Raw genomic sequence first — 22077 nt, 5'->3', positions numbered from 1 at the left:
AGGTTTACCATTGTGTTAGATTAGTTAAAATAGAGCCCATAGAGCGTTGAGGCCTGAGGTGCTTTCCCATTGGTTCTTGGGGTGGTGTGGGGAGCGTTGACACACCTTTTTGAGACAGATACTGTGTAAATATCCATCCAAACACTGTTGGCTAGTGGCCTACTGCTCCACATGTATGAAACATGCTTTTCCATTTAGCACACAGTATACAGGAGTACTGTGGAACAGTATAATACAGCACTGGGTTAATGGAAGGTCCTTTTTATACTTTGAGTTTTTACTCTTATGAAGTAGAAAAGGGAATAAGTATTATCAGTAATTAGTTTTGATCTAGCTATTTGTTTCATGTTGTCAGACAAGGATGGAAGAGAGTAGGGGGATTTCTTGTAATCTCCTCCCATCCAATAGACAGAGTTGTGGTAATGAAAGCCAACATCACAGACTAGCAGGCAAAGTGAGAGATGGCATTTTAACTAGACCAGCTCCATCCCTGGAACGGGGGGGGGGTTAGAGTTCTGATGTCTTCATTTACATTAGTGAGGTTAAAAGCTGGAAAACAATCCAGACCTTTTCATACCTACATTTTTTTTTAAGAAAGTTCTGCGAAAAAGTTCATCACACCACTTGAAGCCCCATCTTTGTAAAAAGGTCTTTGATATTCTAACTTTTATTTTAAATGAGCCTGAGTTGTTTGTGCTCTTTGAAAGGGTGACACTCCTCTTTGATGGGAGAAATAATGTTATGCATGCCTGCCTGAAAAATGGCTAAAAGTACATTTTAACACATCAAAATATAGCACTTTAAAAAGCATTAAAATGAGCCAAGCGATTAATAATTCACTCATACCTGTGGTGCTCAGGAAGAGTCCTCGCATTAGCATTCCTGCTTTTTGAAAGGCATGCAATTTGATACAAGCATATTCAATTCCTTTCCTCCCCTCTGTCAGTCACTAATCACCAAATAAGTGTGTTTCTGTGTTTTCACAAAGGAAAGATGTGCTTGCATATGAAAAATGTACATCTTCCCAGCAGCTTATTAGAACCGCTTAGTTAAAAATAGCGTGTGCATTAGGAAACCAGGTCTGGGTTTCTGTTTGATGTCAGTGAAAAGGTGGGTGGGTGGATAAGGTGGAGGGGTGGAGGGATGGGGGGCGGCTGTGTTGTCAGCTGAGAAAGGAGACGGGAGCACTAGTTTAATGGAAGGTCGCTTTTTCTACTCTATTTTTGTATGACTGATGGACACAGCGCCTGTACAGAGACCCTCTATAACCCTGTACGAACAACAGCAGAGGAACACAGAATGCATTTAGTAAACAGAGGCATGCTTGTTGTGGCTGATGATTGTCTCAGGATGTCTGAGAAGGCAGACAACACACTGATGCTGTTTGTTGGACTAGACTGTGATGGACTGAGCTAGCCTGTTATTTAAAGGACTGTCTGAAAAGTGCTCCGTCTCCCGCTGTCTGATGGTGTGTCGCTCTCCTAAGGTCCGTCATTAGAACTATTGAAGTGTTTCGTCTCATCCTTGTCATACAACCATTGGAACTTGGTGTAGAGACGTTGTTCCTTTTACAAATGACAGTCACTATCAGGCAGGCGGCATTAGCAGAGGCAGAAGAAAGGAATCTTCCTTTTTAAAGCTACTGTCAATCTTATTTTCCCTTTTTAGTGCCACAGCGCTTCAAAATTCATTAAAGCCATTTAGAAATGCATGTGTATACTGCATGTCTTCTCCTGCTGAAAGATTTCTACAATATGCCGCTCACACAGGTGAACACACACCACACTTTGTAATTATTTTCCATGAGAGAGGGAGAGCGAGGGTTGACATACAACCACAAGTTTAGTTTGTACATTGAATTCATTACTTATTTAAACAATGAAGTTCGTGTTGGCAGAAGCAGCGATTTAGGCAACTTCCCCAATAAGCTATCCAGGGGTCGTTTCTAATGCGGCCAATGAAATATTTATAAATGGCCAGCCCCGAGCCTTGCTCCCCTTCTACTCACGCCTTGTTCACCTAGCTGAGGCAGCATTAGTGAAATGGAGGGGTTCTGCTCCGGAAGGCAAGGGGGGCTGTACCTAGAGCAGAACAGTATTAATGCAGGAGGTGAATACACAGGGATGGAGGTAGGAGAAAGGTAGAGGAGGAAGGGAGAGAAGGGGGGCAGAAAGAGGAAAGAGGGATTGTTAATACACTTAAGGGCTAGGAGGAATGGCCACAATATGATTTGACATGCTTAACATAAATGTATGGGAAGGGTTTGTATTGTGGTGGCCTATATGGAAAAATGGGAGGGAAGGGTGCGGTGTGTGTGTGTGGGGAGGGAGTGGGGGTTGCAATCTTCTGCAATTGAGGTTTATGAATAATTCCTCTCATACCCCCTTCCTGACTTTCAAATTATGGGAGCTGGAGCGAGGGAGGGGAAAATGATATTACAGCGCGGGGTCATCCGCATTCTGTCACCGGCAGAGCACCCAACCAAATTGGTCCCATCTCTTTTCCCTTAAATATTTACTTTTACCTATGAATCTCTGTGATTGGATGAGTGTGGAGGAGCCCGTTGCTGTGAGTGTGTGTCTGGTTGTGAGTGTGTGTTGGTTTGTATGTGTAGATTTGTGTGTGTCTGTGTGTGTGAGTGAAGGGACGTTAGACTATGGATGCATCTCTGTCAGTGCAGTGAACATTAGCAGCCCCTGGATGCAGAGGAGTGATACTGCAGGCTGAACATATAATGGTCTGTGATCTCCAGTCTTGGGAGTGGTGTGTGGCTCACACTGAAACGTACACATGGGGATGTGGTAGCTTTAAAATCTAGTTTTAGTAATAGTCTCATGAGTTATCAGAAATGCTGTGCTGGCCAGTAGGGTAAGGTTAGCAATGGACAGTGCTCATTGTTTTTTATATCTCATATTTTCAGATGTTTTAACAGTTCAGCCTAAGGAATGCATTATACCAAATGGTCTAACAATGTGCAACTGTTACCCCATGAAGTCAGAGGAGAGCAGAAAAATATTTCCATATTCATATCATGTCCTTTTAGTGCTTGTCATCCCTCAAATTATAATTCCCTTTGTCTTTGAAGATTATAGACCATAAATTGTCCTTGTTTGTGAGCCAACTCCCTGAGAGATCAGTGTTTATGAGTTTTATTGCTATAGTGTTATGGGCCAGCCGTGTTGCTACTGCCTGTGTGCCGGCCCGGTGGGCAGGGAGGAGTGTCCTTTAAAGGTGAACGCCATGTCAGTCGCCTGCTCAGTGGCCTGAAGATTAATAACGTGGACACTAATTACTGTCTCCTTTTAATTTCTTCATTTTAAATGTGTCTTTGTTGCAGTCATGCCTGTAGGCCTATATAAACCACTCTCTTCTTTTCCCATGCAGTGTGGAGCTGGTTTTTCATTTAATAAAAGTCAGGGTTATCCACCAAGGATACTGAGGAATGATGAGCCTCGATATAGAGTCGCTTTGGCGTGAGGCTTTGGTTGTAATTTTCTTTATTTGAAATTAATTGATGCAGAGTAATTACCTGAGAAATATGAGGTGAAGTGGAATATAGCCCTTTGTCGCTCAGGGCTCTAACATGGCCTGTAGATTAAAAAAGACGAGCAGAAAGGGTGGGGAAAAAGAGAGATCATATTCAGTTATTGTTAGCATATGCATTAAAAGTGAATGACTTGCAACACTGGGGAGTTGAACCTGCTTCTCCATATTAATGGTTAAATTGCTGAGGGACTAGAGGCGAGTGAAGAGCAGAGGGACATGGGGAGAGAGAGCTTCAGTAATTTGGCCCTGTGAAGTGTGGAGTGGATGGGTTAGTGGGGAGGGGGTTAGGAGGAGACTGAATGGATGGAGTTCCAGTACAGTAGATGGCTGTGAGTCTGTCCCTGAATGATCAGGCCATTGTGGGAAGGGATTGTGAGAGGGGTGGTTGTGGGTAGGAAGCGGCTAGGCTTGGGCCCAGGGCAGAGTGGTGGGTATCAGGCTGTAGGGCCATGTGGCCTGGCTCCATTGAAGCAGAAACTGTGGCTATGTTTTTACGACCGGAGGCTTCAGGGTTCCGAGGCGGGGCTGGGTCTGCAGACAGGATAGGGCCAGTCGGTAGAAGGGGAGGAGCTGGTGACCACATGCATCCTTTTCCAAGGCCTCCTGGAGGACAGTGTCCATACTGATGGTCAAGCTTCTCCAGCCAGTTGTGAGTGAAGAGGGCACCACCAGGCCTACCATCCCAGACCCAGACACCCGCCACAGGAAATCATTCTCTCCCCCTTTCTTCTTCCTCTCCTCTCCTCTCTGTCCTGTTAGCTCCAACTCGTGGAATATCCCTTCCCAAGGATGTAGAGACAGATCAATGACACAATGGCAGCTGTGATTGCATTCCTCGAAGATTTCAATGGCAGAAGAGCTGTTGTGTTAATTCAGCCTGGCTTGTGTCGGTCACTCACTTCAGCTGCCATCTTTTTCCCCCCTTGAAAGCACAACAAGGCTGTGATTGCTCCAGAGACCAGGCTGTGTGCTGACAGCCCCTTCGCTGCAGCCTGAGTAATGCAGCCCAGCCCAGGGAGGTGAGACAAGGTGCCAAAGTCCAATTCACTTACGGGACTCGACAGCACAAAAGCCCCTGGTTTACGGAAAAGGCCCATGAATTAATAATCGCCTAATTGACTCTTAAGGGTTCTTTCCCTCCTGCTATACCTTTTGTGCTCTCAGATGAATGTCCACTCTGTGTATCTGTCAGAGTTGGTTTGGGATGGATGTGAGGCGGGTGTGTAATGAGCGGAGAGGAGAGGTCAGGGTCACACACAGGGTCCTCTCAGTCAAATAGGTCACTGGGGAGGCCCCACTGTGATCCACATGTATGGATGAAGCCATAAAGATGAGCCCAGCCCCTCTGATGACAAACTGATTCACACCCTATCACAGGTGAGCTACACAGACAGTTCCAGGACAAGGTCACACAGGGACTCCATATATGAAAGCACAGCTCAGAATGTCCTCCAATGGTAATTTGACAAGGAGAGACAACGAGATTTGAATATTAAAGAACTTGACATCCTTGATTGCCATTTTATGCATCATATTAAACTTCAAATTGCCTCCCAAGGGCAGGCCAAAAGAAGTGGGACTTTAGAGAGCAATAGAGTTCACCTTACTGTACGCTTTCCCTCCAACTGAACCCAATGTCTTTATTTTGCCTTTCATAGCCAGAATGTGGCTGTGTGCTGAGTCCAGTGCACATTAATTACAGTGTGGGTCCTGGAGGAGGCAGAGCCAATGTTCTGCTCCTAGCCCCTGTTAATGGATCTGGTCGGTCCCGATGCTCGGCCATGTTCTGATACCAGCCCAACCATGCCACGCTCAGACCGCACACACCGCTAAAATCCCCTCACCCTCTGTTTTTATCAGCCTCCTTTTCGTTCCGGTATGTTCCCAGGCTCGCTCTGTGTTGGTCTCTCTTTTTTTCTCTTCACTCGACAACGAAAACAGGATACGGTAGCTGGACTTTAGTCACAGGGCTGGTGGCAGGAGTGGGCGGTTTGGATTCCTAGAAGAGAGCAATTGATCAGATTTATGGACTCCTAACAGGCCGTGACGAGGTAAGGCTGTGCCCTGAACAAGCCTTCCCACCCCGCTCTCAGACTCTCTCTCTCTCACACACACATACATACACACAGACACACACACTCAAACACTCACACACACTGTACATGTACACCCACATACATTATACACTGGTAGACCCAGGCAGCTGCTGGTTATTGTTTGAGGGCTTCTTGTGTATTGTTTAATATAGGTATTAAATGTGTTGGCCTCCATAGCCCATGCATTATGTTGTCCATTACTCTGGCCTGATCGATCATATCAGCCTCATTGAAGACTGTTGTCCAGTAACGCTGCCTCTCTCAGAGCAGAGCAGGCTTCAGCTGCTTCCCCTTCTCCAGCTGTTTGCCCTGTACTGAAGGGCCTGGCCACATATGAGCATTTATGGTCTTTATGTGTGAGGATTTCCACCCTGATACTGAGCAGTTAGAGTCTGATAACTGCTTAGCAAGGCAGCAAGGACCTGGTCTGGTAGGAGGGTTTACCTCCCAGTCTTTTAACACAAGGGGGGGGGGGACTACCACCAGAGAGTCAGTGGGCCAGAAAACAGAAATAGGAAGAGAGGAGGAGTGAGGACAGGGGGCAGTGAGTGAAGAGGCAGTGAAGTGTAGTGAAGTGGAGGAAGAAGTGGTGAGGACAGTTCATGACTGAGAGGTTAATGTCAGGGAATGGGGAGGTGCCTTTGTTTAACATTTCCTTTGTTTATTGGTTGATGTGTTTAATGGGATTGTGTCTGACTGGACCTAATAGGGCCTCCCTGGCCAATCCCAGTGTCTCTGGGAGATCTAGCAGGCTGCTCTGACCAAAGCCAAGGCAGGGCCCCCACTGGGTAATCAGCTCAGCTGCCCCCGGCCTGATTGGAGCTGACATTTTAATGTCTGGAGCAGGAGCGTGGTCAGCCCTGCTTAACCTGACCCCCCCTAACCCCCCCTCGCCCCCTTCCCAATGCCCCCTGTTCTCAATTTGCCCTTCCAGGACTGTACAAATCAGGCCAAATTTAACTCTTTATGGCCTTGTTAAGGGCCGGCAAGACACCTCCTTAAGTTTCACAGTGAATTCTTTCTGCTGGCAGCGGGGCACTGTGGTGCTCTGGCTCCCCCACGCCGGCACCGTGTGGATTTAGCTCCTTTACGAGCGCCGGCTTAGTATTTTTACTCAGATGTGATTCTTTTCTGTTTGCTGCTCCCATTTTGTTTGGCTTTATTTCTCTCTCTCTCTCTCTCTTGTCTACCTCCCTCCCTCTCTTTCTCTCCCTCTCTCTCTTTTGGGTTTCTAACAGGGAGTGCTCTCCTCTCTGGTTAGCTGAGCAGAAGCTTCTTGTTGTGGGGCCCGGCTCAGTGGAGACGGAGAGAGACAGGGAGCGGGATGGAGGGAGAAGCTGGCTGCATTGTTAATGCTGCTGCAGGTTGCATTAAAAGGATTAGCTGTGTGATACGTCCAGCTGGCTAGTAGAGCAGAGCACACAGGAGCCTGCAGTGACAGCAGAGAGGGGATATTCCTGCCTGAGATGGGCAGGTACCTGACAATTAGCCGCTGTTTACATTGCAGCCTACTGTGTGTAACAAAGCATGGCTGTCTTGTACATCCTGTGGTGCATATGGATGCTAATCAGTAGGCTAATTCCCTACTGAATCCCCCTAAAGGTCTTTGGAAAAAGGTTTTGTTTCTCCTCAAAATTCCTGCTCTTTCTAAGAGCTGAATGGCGTGTTGTGGTTGTGAAGCCTGGTGCCCGTGTTGGGTTGTGAAGGGGGGAACCCATGGTTGTGCTGTGAGGGGCTGGGGTGTGAATGAGTCTCTCTATCCACTCTCTCTTTGTCACAGTCCACTTGGCCCGACCCACAAACCACTGGAGGAGGCTTAGCTGGTTACAGAAATTCCAATTAAGTCGAGAGTTGCACTGGCACTCACTTGCTGTGTAGGCACAAAGAGCAGGAGGATTTACCCAAGCGGGGTCAAGCTATAGGTCAGTGTTTCCAGCAGGATTTCAGAGGATATTGGGTCCACAACTTCTAAAGCTCTAACTGCCAAGCCAAATTGCACCTCTCGTTCCTCTGACATCGTTCCTATTTCATTCCTGGCAGAGGAATCCAAGGACCTCACCTCTCGTTCCTCTGACACCGTTCCTTTTTCATTCCTGGCAACCTCACCCCTATTTGGTAGCAATTTCAACTGAAATGTATTTTGATGAGGAGCAAGCTTATGATGTCGTTGGTCATGAGTACTTTGAAAGCGAAAATCCAATTTCTTGCTCCCTTCTCAACCAGTCCACAGCCACCTCAGCAGTATATATGGCATTGCCTAGCATGACAGTCTGTTTTGATAATTGTGTGAATTGGTGAAATTGAAAATACAGTTGGGAATTGCTGAGGTTTACATCTCTTGATGAAAGTCTGGCAGTAGATTCACTCACTAGGCCCCCTTGCTAGCTAATTGGATGTACTGTCTCAATGGGGACCATTCTACCATTGTAGACAATAACAATCTGTGCTAATGTTATGCAACAATTTATAGTTGGTGTTATTTCTATCATATCTGTGTAAATGGAACCATAGAAAAAGAGGTGTGAATGAATACACACCTCTCTGTTAGTCAGAGCTGGGTACCTGTATAGGATCTGCTGTAAAGAGTACCTGGGAGAAACTAAGTAAAGAAAGCAGTCACATTGGAAGTTGAACTGAGGACTGATGTGGATCTCTTTAACTTAATGCTGGAGTGCGAGGAGATGTTTGCCTCGTCTCAAGTTTGGCGAATCCCTCATCTCCAGCGCCACTTCAAATGGAAAATCTGAGGTTGAGAGAAACCTAAAGCTGCTCAATGTGGCAAACTAATGTTTTGATTAGCCGTCTGTGGCGCTGTCTGATGTCCTAACAATCCAACATGGGGAGAGACACCTTGGCTGTGTGTTGCTGCATTGGCATGGGAGGAGAAGTATACAGACTGGTGGTTTGGACGGGGAGCTGTGGGTTGGCTGATCAACTGCTTCCCTGCCCAAGTCCCATTAAACACGGTTATATCACATTGAAGAAAGACATTTCAAAGCTCTTTATCCACACTTATTGATTGACTTGTTCTCTGGCTGCCAAGTCTTCACCTTGCTTTGATGAGTCTTCTTCTCTTCTCTGCCCCGTGTGTGTGTGTGTGTGTGTGTGTGTGTGTGTGTGTGTGTGTGTGTGTGTGTGTGTGTGTGTGTGTGTGTGTGTGTGTGTGTGTGTGTGTGTGTGTGTGTGTGTGTGTGTGTGTGTGTGTGTGTGTGTGTGTGTGTGTGTGTGTGTGTGCGCACGTGCACAGCAGGATCCAGCCAGTCAGAGAGGGACCAGACAGACTCCCCGAACCCCTCTAAGAGGCCCTCCTCACGGTCAGGGGCCACAGGGAGCCCCCTCTCCTCCAAGCGTCCCAGGACGGCTGAGAAGAGTGTTGCTGCGGAGCAGGTAACAGCCCAATCCTTCTGCTCTATCTTTAACACACAGCCTGCTGCCACTTCCAGAAGTTGGTTTCTTAAATTATAGAGGATGGTCATATTAACACTCACTGTTCCCAAACGATTTGAACTTGCCAATCAACTCAAGGTTATCCCATCCCCAATTACCATGCCCTCATTATGAGCAGTAAAACTTACACATTAATTGAGAAAAGGAACATAAAGACTTAGCTACTTCTAAGCATTTTTCTTAAAGACATTTGAATAAAGCCGGGCCTTTTTGCATTATGCATGATTTTTTTGAAATCTCCTTAAAATTAGTTTTGCTTTCCTGCTGCAGTTGCATTGCTAATTGTGCAAAAGGTGGAAAATCAATATAGTATCTGACAGATGAGAGAGCTTTGAAGTGTGTGCCAGGACTGCTGCTCTCCGTATTGCCTAGTGGTCCATGATCAGAGGGACCTGCCTGGTAGAGACACAGGGCAGCACTCCTCCATTCATCCTCCCATTCCAACTCCTCTCTCTCACAAAGCAGACCTACAGCTCTCCATCTCACCTCATTAACCTCCCTGTGCTCCTCTCTCCCACCTCTCCTCCTCTCTCCACCCTCTCCTCCTCTCTCCCTCCTCTCTCCCACCTCTCCTCCTCTCTCCCCCCTCTCCTCCTCTCTCCCCCCTCTCCTCCTCTCTCCCACCTCTCCTCCTCTCTCCCACCTCTCCTCCTCTCTCCCACCTCTCCTCCTCTCTCCCACCTCTCCTCCTCTCTCCCCCCTCTCCTCCTCTCTCCCCCCTCTCCTCCTCTCTCCCACCTCTCCTCCTCTCTCCCACCTCTCCTCCTCTCTCCCACCTCTCCTCCTCTCTCCCACCTCTCCTCCTCTCTCCCACCTCTCCTCCTCTCTCCCACCTCTCCTCCTCTCCTCCAGATGTACCAATGTCCCTACTGCAAGTTCAGCAACACGGACCTGAACCGCCTGAGAATGCACGTGATGACGCAGCACTCTGTCCAGCCCATGTTCCGCTGCCCGCTCTGCCAGGACATGCTGAACAACAAGATCCATCTGCAGTTCCACCTCACACACCTCCACAGCGTGGCGCCCGACTGCGTGGAAAAGCTCATCGCCACGGTACGTGTGTGTGTTAGGGTGTGTTTGTGTCTGTGTGGACTGTGGATACAGTATGTGTATACATTAATCCTTAGGTACTGTATTCTTTAGAAGTATTTAACCATGGCCCCTGCAATGCTGTTACATACCAATAGTCAGCTCAATTATAACAGGAAATCCACATTCCCTCAAGCTAAATGAAACCTATCCTAAAATATCAATGCCAAGCCTCCTGCACACATCCATCTCTGTAAAATAGGGTGAACACAACTGTAATAATAATAATAATTGATTGCATTTATATAGCGCCTTTCCACCTACAGTAGGTGCTCAAAGAGCTTTACATAGTAGGGGGGAAAGTCACCTCTTCCACCCACTTGGGTGATGCACTGCAACCATTTTATGCCAGAAGGCTCACCACACATCAGCTATTGTACAAATACAAATATGGTGTTTTATAAGCTAAACAGCTGTAAATGGTTCTGAGATGTTCAAGGTAGTTCAGTCTGTAATCCTCTCGCTGGGTTTTCCTTCCCTTTCTTCTGGTGCATTGTGGTCTTTCTGTTTGTGAGGCTACAGGCAGGCGCCTGCCTCTGAGATATGTACATTGATTACTGTTATCCTCCTAATCCATGGCCACTGGATTGCATGGGGACTTCATGACATCTTTTTTTCAAGGGCCTTTTTAAACACACTGAATACATTGAGAGGAAAGCACAACACAGGATGTCATTGCTCTACCACCTAGCCTCAATACCCAGCCCATCCTGTACAGTATACATCCTTTACCACATTTATATTTACCATTGTGTCTGTTTAGTCATTTATTTTCTCTGTGGGAAGTGATGAAGAGGCCATGGGAATAAGCAAGGCCTTTTTGATGCTCTGCGTGTGTGAGCTTAGCGCATGTAGCGTATGTCTGTACACAAAGGGCCATGCAGGCAGGCTGGCTGGGCCCCATCAGGTCAAGGACCAACAGAGGCCTTAGCTGTGTCTCTTCTCTGCAGCCCAGAGATGACTGTTACTCACCCTGCCTGCCTGCCTGGCTGGCTGTTTGTAATGGAGCACGTCTTTCCAGTCTTCTCTCTTCCAAATTGATGACATTTGAAGCTTTATCAAAATACAAAGGAAACTGTTAATTGTGAAATGGCTCCAAGGCATCTCATTGACTCACTGCCAGTCAGATATTATGGGGGTTAGGTTCAGATGCTTTAGCCATATTCTAAGGAGCCGTTGTCTAATGTGCCTATGGTCAATGAGCCCTTTTTTGGGTCTCATTGTTATCGTAGTCAGTTGAGATAGTGCGGGGGAGAGAGAGACAGATAAGTCTGTTGTTTGCTAGATCTTACCTCCCAGTCCATTTATTCTCAGGAGCACATTGATATTCTCTCAGTGTCTGTGATCACCTCAGTGCTATTCTAAACAAAGGCTTGTATTAATAATATATTTAAGTTATTGTGACACAGATTAATTTAAATGTAATTAATACTTTTTTCCCTTTAATGAAATGCAAGTTCAGGCAATGGAAATATTATTATTCACTATTTCTTTAATCTAGCGTGCCAACCTCAAATCTCACGTGAATAATGAATGCACCAATTTCACAAAGAGACAATAGAATTTCACAAAGAGACAATAGAATTTCACAAAGAGACACTCACCCCTAACGTTTCCCATACATATACCACTATCTAGGAACTATCTGAGTTCCACACAGAGCGGTACAAAAAACGTAAAGACTAAAGCATGAATATACATTCTGAAGTTAGATATAGACTCACACAAATGTAATATCAGTATTTACAAAATTGACTCTGTCTACCTCTGCTACATTACCCCAGCGAAAGAGCTCATTTTGTTTTAATCATCATCAAAGGGAAATATGGTTTTATTTGCTCTCCTTTGATTTCCTGTAAATGACTGTGCAAATGTTGACGTTTGTTCTTGCCTGTGGAACAGAATTGCTCGCTGGACAATCATTCAGGAGAACGGTGCTCTGCCTAGCTGCCTAGCCATCTTTCTGGCCCAGCTAGAAAGCAAATGGCGAACACTTTAGTATGGAAGGCAGCAGTATTTTTCTTTTATAGAGATAATAATGCACTGAGCCCCTACAAAGACACAGGAGAGAACCATAGGTAATATAATGCACATTAAAACCAGCACCTTTTTTTATTTTTACTGGTGGATATAGATGGAAAGGTACTCTATTTTTTTCACATGTGTAGCAGACGAGCCTAATGAATTCTGAAATAGGAGACTTTTATTTCATGCCGACCATGCATAAAGATGCTCACACTCTCTCAACCTTCATTTTTATCCACCATGTGCTCTCTCTCTCTCTCTCTCTCTCTCTCTCTCTCTCTCTCTCTCTCTTGCTCTCTCTCTCTCTCTCTCTCTATCTCTCTCTCTCTTGCAGCCCCATCCTTCCATTACCCCTCCCTCTCTCTCCTCTCTCGCTCCCTCTCTCTTCCTCTCTCTCCTCCCCTCCCTCTCTCATTCTATGTCTCATTTTCTGTCTGTCTAAGATAGGGGTAATGAAAATAATTGTGCTTCATTAATTCTGAGTCTGGCTAGATGATAGCCATTTTGAACTATGTTTGCCAATTAGGCGGTCCAAATTAAAAGTGACCTTGGGATACTCTCTGCTCTTGCCTCTCGTCGTCTAATGAAGCAGTTGTCTAGAAACAGTTCACTTTGTAATGTAAATCGCTGCTATGTTTTGTATTTGTGGTATTCTCCATGCTGGTTGCATTAATTTGCCACTCTCTGTTTGGAGGAGAGAGAGAAGGGAGAAGAAAACAGAAAGTGAATTTCTGATGAGACTAATCGCACAGTGATGGACTAGAGAATGTTTACTGTTCCACTTAACCCTGGAGCCCTATGCAAACCCGCTGTTGCTTGAGGAGGACTCTGTCTTGTGTAGGACTAGAGTAGATCTGTTTGGAGCTGTGTGCCATGCTTTGTTCACAGACATGTCCTCATTGTCACTATTTGCTGGACATGCTGCCAGTTGCAGACTGACAGAGAGTTTGTTCCTTTTACAAGCACAGGCCAGACCAAAGGCTAAAATACACAAATATAGACAGAGGCATTTGATTATTTTATGTTTCAGATAACTAGGTGAATCCATTATGCCTTTATACATCACTCCTGGTGACTTAAGGTTAAATATATGTTGATAAGATTTGACTGATTCTTTTTGAAGAATATGAATATCATGTTAGATAGTAAAGGTCAAAACAGCTATTTGAATTATATTATTCCTTTTCATTTTGTATAGCCTCGTTTGATGTTATCACCCACACATACACATTTAAGTAAAAAGGCAAAGCCAGGATGACCATTGTGGGGTAATAGGAGAGAAGAAGGGTGGTCCATTGCAGTAAGGAGAACCTGAAATGGAGGTAGAGGATTAATAGAGGCACGGAGAGGAGTGGGGAGAGACTGTGGGGAGTAGGGAGAGGGGTGGGGAGAGACTGTGGGGAGTGGGGAGAGACTGTGGGGAGTAGGGAGAAGGGTGGGGAGAGACTGTGGGGAGTAGGAAGAAGGTGGGGAGAGACTGTGGGGAGTAGGAAGAAGGGTGGGGAGAGACTGGGGAGAGTAGGGAGAAGGGTGGGGAGAGACTGTGGGGAGTAGGAAGAAGGTGGGGAGAGACTGTGGGGAGTAGGAAGAAGGGTGGGGAGAGACTGGGGAGAGTAGGGAGGGGGTTGGGAGAGACTGTGGGGAGTAGGGAGTGGGTGGGGAGTAGGGAGGGGGTGGGGAGTAGGGAGTGGGTGGGGAGAGACTGTGGGGAGTAGGGAGTGGGTGGGGAGAGACTGTGGGGAGTAGGGAGGGGGTTGGGAGAGACTGTGGGGAGTAGGGAGTGGGTGGGGAGTAGGGAGGGGGTGGGGAGGAGGGAGTGGGTGGGTGGGGAGAGACTGGGGAGTAGGGAGAGGGGTGGGGAGAGACTGTGGGGAGTTGGGAGAAGGTGGGGAGAGACTGTGGGGAGTAGGGAGAGGGGTGGGGAGAGACTGTGGGGAGTTGGGAGAAGGTGGGGAGAGACTGTGGGGAGTAGGGAGTGGGTGGGGAGAGACTGTGGGGAGTAGGGAGTGGGTGGGGAGAGACTGTGGGGGAGTAGGAAGAAGGTGGGGAGAGACTGTGGGGAGTAGGGAGTGGGTGGGGAGAGACTGTGGGGGAGTAGGAAGAAGGTGGGGAGAGACTGTGGGGAGTAGGGAGTGGGTGGGGAGAGACTGTGGGGAGTAGGGAGAGGGGTGGGGAGAGACTGTGGGCAGTTGGGAGAGGGGTGGGGTCGGGTGGGTTGGGGTACTGTGAATTGAAATGCGGCGTGGGGAGTGAGGATGATTATTCTGTTTGGGGAGTTTATTGAAGGAAGGTGAAGCAGACAGTGCCTCATCTCACGGCCTCTTCCAATCTCAATCACCGATTATTGTTAAATAGGAGCCGCTTAATGAGTGCATTTGATGAATTGTTGTATTTCTTTAAGGGGAAAGAGGGGCTATGAGGGGGAGATATGGGAGAGGAGGAGGGGTGGGGGGAGATAATATGGAGGGAGGTGGCTGTCATTCACCCATGATTGACTTCAACCTTTTGAGAGCAAAGAAAACCTGGCCGCTTCTCTGCACATTTTTAATCAATATTCATTGCTCCTTGAAATGTTCTAATTAAAATGGTAGAAACAAATTAAACCATTGTATAGTGGAAAAATGCATAGCATTCCTCCTGAAACGCCATTCTGTTGCGTATTTGTTCATACATCTTTATTGAACATGTTCATGTTTGGATTTATCCATAGTAGCTCTAATTTTGTATTCTTAATGCACCTGAAATAACTTTAACGTAATTGACATTAAACCACTATATTGTGACTTATGCGGGGTTGGAAGGCATATAATATTTCCCCAAACTGATAGTGCTTATATTACCCAGAATGCCTCTTTTTTGTTCTGGTTCTTATCATTGGAATGGGATGTGCTTTTTTCATGGAATATTTATTTCATTAGGTGGCCTAATAAGCTTTTCAGTTGGCCAAGGTAGGCTTTTCAGGCCATCTCACTAATTGGCTGCAGCAGAACTTTCCAGTCGCATGGCAAAACACCAGCAGTGATCAAAGTACAAATTCCAGGGATGGCAAATAAAGTAAAATGTAATATGATTATTTGTGCATGTGTGTGTGAGTGCATGTGAGAGAAAAACCTTCTGCAAGGGTTTCCAAGATTTTTTTCCATCAGGAAAATATGTGTGCAGTTTTAAATGTAAAGAATATATAATAACATAATCTTTTTGTGAGCTTACAGAAACTCAGTTGTATAATAGGACCACACAGTAATTAACATGGGACGTGTCTTGTGTTTGATTTTCCAGGTGACAGCATCAGAGGTTCTGCCAGAAAGCATGTTCATACCAGTACCAGGCCCAGACAGAGAGGCACAAAGCAGCACCCCACAGGCCACGGCTAACTCCAGCTCTGAAGATATCAAGAAACAAGCCGGTCAGTATAGCACCATGTATGGAGGATTAACAGTGAGAACGGCAGAATGGTGAACTTACTAAATGAAATGCGAGTTTGACTGTGTGATAATAGTTTGCTTCTTGTGTAAATATTTTCTGTCTGGATTTTAATTTTTAATTTTAATTTTAATTTTACCTATGCTTTAATTGTCCCTCCTTTCATTTATATGTGAAGGATAGCGATGGCACTGTTCTCATTACCCAGTCTCCCTTTGGAAAATGTAATGAAAATGCAGGGGATCATGCCAAGGCCGTCATTGACAACAAAGGAAAAAGAATGATTCCTGCATCTGCAGGAGTCTGAATTAGTTATTACTTCTGTGTGTTGCAACTACCCCCTCCCTGGGGATTCTGAAATTATACATGCGTCAAGGACTCCTAAGTAGAGATAAGATGTCCTCTGTTGAAATTACATTTTCTTGCACAAAGACTCTGCTTATGTGGGAGCCTCTTTAATCCATGTTTTCTTTCTCTTTATTTATTGACAGAACCATCAGATGCTGAGCCTGAGAAAGGGGTCTCACTGCCTACAGAAATAGCTGAAGCTCGCAAGTCACCTCTGGAGGATCAGCAGTCTGGAAGGGAAGACACAGGATTCCTGTGTTGGAAGAAAGGCTGTAACCAGGTCTTCAAGTCCTCCAACTCCCTCCAGGTGCACTTCAACGAGGTTCACAACAAAAGGCCTCAGCTGCCTGTCTCGGACCGGCATGTCTACAAGTATCGCTGCAACCAATGCAGCCTGGCCTTCAAGACGGTGGAGAAACTGCAGCTGCACTCGCAGTACCACGTCATCAGAGCAGCCACCATGTGCTGCCTCTGTCAACGCAGCTTCAGGACCCTGCAGGCCTTGAAGAAACATTTGGAGACCAGCCACCTAGAGTTGAGCGAGGCTGACATCCAACAGCTCTACGGAGGCTTACTGATGAACGGAGACCTTATGGTCATGGGAGATCCATCACTTGGAGAGGACCACGGAGGACTGGGAGAAGATGACAAAGAGGGAGATGACAGTGACCAAGAGGAGAAGCAAAGCCCAACAGGCAGCGACTCTGGCTCATTGCTAGAAGATTTTGGATCAGAGCCCAAGCGTGCCCTGCCATTCAGGAAAGGTCCTAACTTTACCATGGAGAAGTTCCTGGACCCATCTCGTCCTTTCAAGTGCACGGTGTGCAAAGAGTCATTCACACAGAAGAACATCCTTCTGGTTCACTACAACTCTGTCTCACACCTGCACAAGGTCAAGCGGGCCCTACAGGAGTCCACCACTGGTCAACCAGAGCCCACCAGCAGCCCTGACAACAAACCATTCAAGTGCAACACTTGCAACGTGGCTTACAGCCAGAGCTCTACTCTAGAGATCCACATGCGCTCTGTCCTCCACCAGACCAAGGCCCGAGCAGCCAAGCTTGAAGCAGCAGGAGGAAACACCAGCTCCAGCAGTGGCTCTGGATTAAGTGGCGGTGGATCCTCCATCAACACTTCAACTCCAAGCCCGAGCCCAGCTACTAACTCAACAACCAGCTCCAGCAACCACAGCTCTTCTGGGGCTCAGACTACACAGAGTATTCTTGGAGGCAACCACATGAGCCAGTCTCACAGCATTGAAAGCCTTGGGAACTCCTCGATGACTTGTCATCCGTCACCGTCTGAAAACCATGAATCGAAAAAGAAGAAATTTTCAGACATGCTCTCTGCAAGGGGACAGCAGCAGCAGCAGCAGCAGCAGCTTCAACAGCAACAGCAACAGCAGTTGGCTCAGGCCCAAGCCCAAGCCCAGGCCCAGCTCCAACAAGAGCTCCAGCAGCAAGCTGCCCTCATCCAGTCCCAGCTCTTCAACCCAGCACTTCTGCAGCACTTCCCCATGACAACTGATGCTCTTCACTCACTGCAGCAACAGCAGCTGCTCTTCCCTTTCTACATCCCTGGAGCAGAATTCCAACTGAACCCAGAGATGAACCTCAACAGTTCTGCACTTGGCCTGTCAAGCTCCACTGCCAACTCTCTGTTGGAGGACCTGAAGAACTCTGCCCAGCAGGCTCAGGCTCAGAGCTGCCTGCAACAGCAGCTGATGCACCACCACCTTCAGCAGCAGCACCAACAACAGCAAGCCCAAGCCCATTCTCAGGCCCAGGGCCAGATGGCTTTGCTTCAGCAGAGTGCCAATCTCCTTCACCAGGCTGAGAAAAAGCAGAAGGCCGCTGCCGCCCACAATGAGAAGCAAGAGAGAGAAAGGGAAATACAAAGAGAAAAAGACCTAAGAGAGAAAATTGAGGAACATGTCACAAAAGACAGCTCTGACATCAAGTCAAATGAAAAAAAGGACATGCAACAGACTGCAATGAACTCCAACCACGATCCTGGGTTTCCTCCACCAAGGATTGCATCAGATGCTCGTGGAAATGCCACTAAAGCTCTTCTGGAGAACTTTGGGTTTGAGCTAGTAATTCAATACAATGAAAACAAGCAGAAAGCTCAGAAGAAGCCAGCTGGGCCTGGACCAGCTGGAACAAGCACACCTGGTGGGATCACAAGAGTGGTGGACCCCATCGAGGGATTGGAGAAGCTGGAATGTGAGGCCTGTGGAAAACTATTTTCAAACATACTGATTCTGAAGAGTCATCAAGAGCACATCCATCAGGCCTTCTTCCCATTCCGCTCCCTGGAGAGATTTGCCAAGGAATACAGAGAGCAGTATGACAAACTGTATCCACTCAGACCCCAGACACCAGAGGCTGCTCCTCCTGCTCCTCCACCTCCTCCTCCTCCTCCTCCTCCACCTCCACCCCCTCCGCAAAGAGCCCCAACACCAAATATTCCTGTCTCTGCTCCATCCATCACACCCCCAACTGTGTCCACCCCACAGCCTCCTGTTCAAATGGCTCAAATTCCCATGCCAATGGATATGCCCCTCTTCTCACCACTCATGATGCAGTCAATGTCTCTACAGTCCATGCCCTCTCAAATGCAATCCCAGATGTCATCTGTGGAGTCACAGTCACTGGCTAACGATCTGGCCCAGCTTTACCAACAGCAGCTTACACCAGCCATGCTACAGCAGCAGCAGAATAAGAGGCCCCGGACACGTATCACTGATGACCAGCTTAGGGTCCTTCGGCAGTACTTTGACATCAACAACTCCCCCAATGAGGAGCAGATTAAAGAGATGGCAGATAAGTCAGGGCTGCCCCAGAAAGTCATCAAACACTGGTTCCGCAACACCCTCTTCAAAGAGCGCCAGCGCAACAAAGACTCACCCTACAACTTCAACAACCCACCCATTACCACTCTGGAGGATACCAAAATTGACTCTAAACCCCCTTCCCCTGAGCCTCAAAGACAGGAGTGTTATGGGAGTAAAAGATCCTCAAGAACAAGGTTTACAGACTACCAATTGAGGGTGCTTCAGGACTTTTTTGATGCTAACGCCTACCCCAAAGATGATGAATTTGAACAGCTCTCCAACCTTCTGAGCCTCCCCACACGTGTCATTGTGGTGTGGTTCCAAAATGCTCGTCAGAAGGCACGCAAGAATTATGAAAACCAGGGGGATGGAAGCAAAGATGGTGAACGAAGAGAGCTGTCCAATGACCGTTACATTCGCACCACCAACCTGAACTACCAGTGCAAGAAATGCAGTCTGGTTTTCCAGCGTATATTTGACCTCATAAAGCACCAAAAGAAGCTGTGTTACAAAGATGAAGACGATGACGGGCAATACGACAGCCAAAACGAGGACTCTATGGATCTTTCTCATGAATACTACACCCCGTCTGGGTCCTCCTGTCACACCCCTATGCCTTCCTCCTCAAGCCTCTGCCCTCTCCCTCCCTCCACCTCAGCTTTCTCCCACCTCTCATCCTCTGAGAAGGAGGAAGCCTCACCAGCTAACACATCAAACTCTTATGATGAGAAGCCCAAACATTTGGCTGAAATGTCCTCAGATCCACGTGAGCACCAGACCACCATCAAACAGGAGACTGTGCATCAGCCCCAATCTGAGACTCAACATCAGAGAAGAGAAGCCCGAGATGAGAAGCCACAAACAGCCCCAAAGACAAACAAGCATTCTTCTCCTTCCCTCTCTCAGCAGCAACGTGACTGTGGTCCCTCTGTCTCTCAGACAAGCCAGGCTGAGAGAGCTACTCAGAGCTCCCACATGGGCCTCAACCCTCACATGAGCTCTGCATCACAGCAACAGCTGGCGCAGCAAATGATCCAATACCAGTGTGAGCAGTGCAAGCTTGGCTTCCCATCCTTTGAGCACTGGCAGGAGCACCAGCAACTGCACTTCCTCTCTGTGCAAAACCAATTCATCCACCCTCAGTTCTTGGACCGCCCAATGGATATGCCCTTCATGTTGTTTGATCCAAGCAATCCCCTGTTGGCCAGTCAACTCCTCTCTGGGGCCATGCCACAGATCCCAAGCAGCTCTGCCACCTCTCCATCAACACCCACCTCCACCATGAACTCCCTGAAGAGGAAGTTGGAGGAGAAAGCAGGCACTAGCCCAGGAGAGAATGACAGCACCAACAGTGGGGAGGAGCCACAAAGAGACAAGCGCCTCAGGACTACCATCACACCTGAGCAGCTGGAGATCCTCTATCAGAAATACCTATTGGACTCAAACCCTACTCGTAAAATGCTTGACCACATTGCTCATGAGGTGGGACTGAAGAAGAGGGTAGTGCAAGTTTGGTTCCAAAATACCAGAGCCAGGGAAAGGAAGGGGCAGTTTCGGGCTGTAGGGCCTGCTCAAGCTCACCGGCGATGCCCTTTTTGTCGTGCTCTCTTCAAGGCGAAAACTGCACTAGAGGCACATATCCGTTCCCGCCATTGGCATGAAGCCAAACGTGCCGGTTACAACCTAGCTCTCTCTGGAATGTTCACTGAGGAAGGGATGCAAATGAAGATGGATCCTCTGGATATCTCCAGCTATTCCCAGCTTGCCCCTTCTAACAATGATGGACAATGCTCCTCTCTGTCACCAGTGAGCAAAAACATGGACTTGTCTCCCAGGGCCCTTTTGAGCCCTTCATCCATTAAAGTTGAAGGAGGAATGGAGGACTTTGAGAGTCCATCTATGTCCTCTGTCAACCTTAGCTTTGACCAGAACAAACTTGATAATGACGACTGTTCTTCAGTGAATACGGCCATCACAGATACCACCACTGGTGATGAGGCCAATGCTGACAATGACAGTGCTGATCAAAAGCATGGTCAAAATAGTGGTGATTACCTGTCTAAGTCTGTGGGTACAGCCCCCTCACTTGAAAATGACGACCAGATGTCATCAGGGCTGGTGAGCCCTGCGACAAGCTATTATGCTAGAGACTATGAGAATGAGAATATAATCGACTACAGTGAGACCTCCAGTCTGGCTGATCCCTGCTCACCAAGCCCTGGAGCTTCCGGCAGCAGGAGCATTGACAGTGGAGACCGTCCTGGCCAAAAGCGCTTCCGAACTCAGATGACTAACCTCCAGCTGAAGCTGCTCAAGTCCTGCTTCAATGACTACAGGACACCTACCATGCTGGAGTGTGAGGTACTTGGCAATGACATCGGACTTCCAAAGAGGGTGGTTCAGGTGTGGTTCCAGAATGCTCGCGCCAAGGAGAAAAAGGCCAAGCTCAGCATGGCTAAGCACTTCGGGATCAACCACACATCCTATGAGGGGCCGAAGACGGAGTGCTCTTTGTGCAGTGTCAAGTACAGTGCCCGTCTCTCCGTGCGAGATCACATCTTCTCTGCGCAACACATCACCAAGGTAAAGGACACCATTGGGAGCCAACTGGACAAGGAGAAGGAGTACTTTGACCCAGCCACTGTCCGCCAGCTGATGGCCCAGCAGGAGATGGACCGCATCAAGAAAGCCAATGAGGTCCTGGGACTGGCACAGCAGCAAGCCATGCAGCAGCAGGGGATCTTTGATAGCCCCGCCCTGCAGGCCCTGAATCTTCAGTCTGCCTATTCAAATCTGCAAGGGATGCCCCCTGGACTTCTGCCAGGTGTCGGAAGCACCTCCTTACCTGGCTTTAACTCATCAAACTCAGGTATGTCATCACTCAGATGTCACATAGATCACTGTTTCATCAGAGTTGTCTTAAACCGATGAAGCACTCTTGGATCAAATGTAATATTTTGTCATATCCACAATTGAAAAGAAGTGCTGTACCAGTCTGGGGGTCTCATTCAAGTAAAACCATTAACTAGGTATTAACTGGGAAAACTAGTAAGCACTCTCGATTAAATAGGGCTCTGAATTTCTCCTACATTTTCCAGTAGGCAACGTTTCGACCTTCTTCAGATTAAATACCCTTGTCATCAATCAATCTGTCATCTGGAAATATTCACATTAGAATACATACTGTACATATAATGCAATATAACAGTGTGAGGGCACCTTCCGTTTTAATCTGGATTTGCCAGGCAACTGTAAGCATGTTCTTTT

The 22077-nt window shown here is 47.4% G+C and overlaps 1 protein-coding gene across 5 annotated transcripts in view; it reads left to right on the top strand.

Moving 5' to 3' along the window:
• The window catches only part of zfhx3b (zinc finger homeobox 3b), a 260876-nt gene that overhangs the window by 231327 nt on the left and 7472 nt on the right, over window positions 1-22077 (top strand). For 3 of the 5 annotated variants that reach the window (XM_045689152.2, XM_045689155.2, XM_045689151.2), the window contains 4 exons: window positions 8890-9029; window positions 9942-10142; window positions 15483-15609; window positions 16118-21679. In XM_045689152.2, coding sequence (XP_045545108.2) covers window positions 8890-9029; window positions 9942-10142; window positions 15483-15609; window positions 16118-21679 — 6030 coding nt within the window. The remainder of the gene's footprint in view (window positions 1-8889; window positions 9030-9941; window positions 10143-15482; window positions 15610-16117; window positions 21680-22077) is intronic. The other 2 variants (XM_045689156.2, XM_045689154.2) reach the window with 1 other exon arrangement.

The sequence above is a fragment of the Salmo salar genome, chromosome 11 (genome assembly GCF_965601325.2).
Source record: "Salmo salar chromosome 11, fSalSal1, whole genome shotgun sequence".
Taxonomy (NCBI): domain Eukaryota; kingdom Metazoa; phylum Chordata; class Actinopteri; order Salmoniformes; family Salmonidae; genus Salmo; species Salmo salar.
Note: the sequence above shows the minus strand (reverse complement) of the source record. Positions and strands in the feature narration are given on the sequence as shown.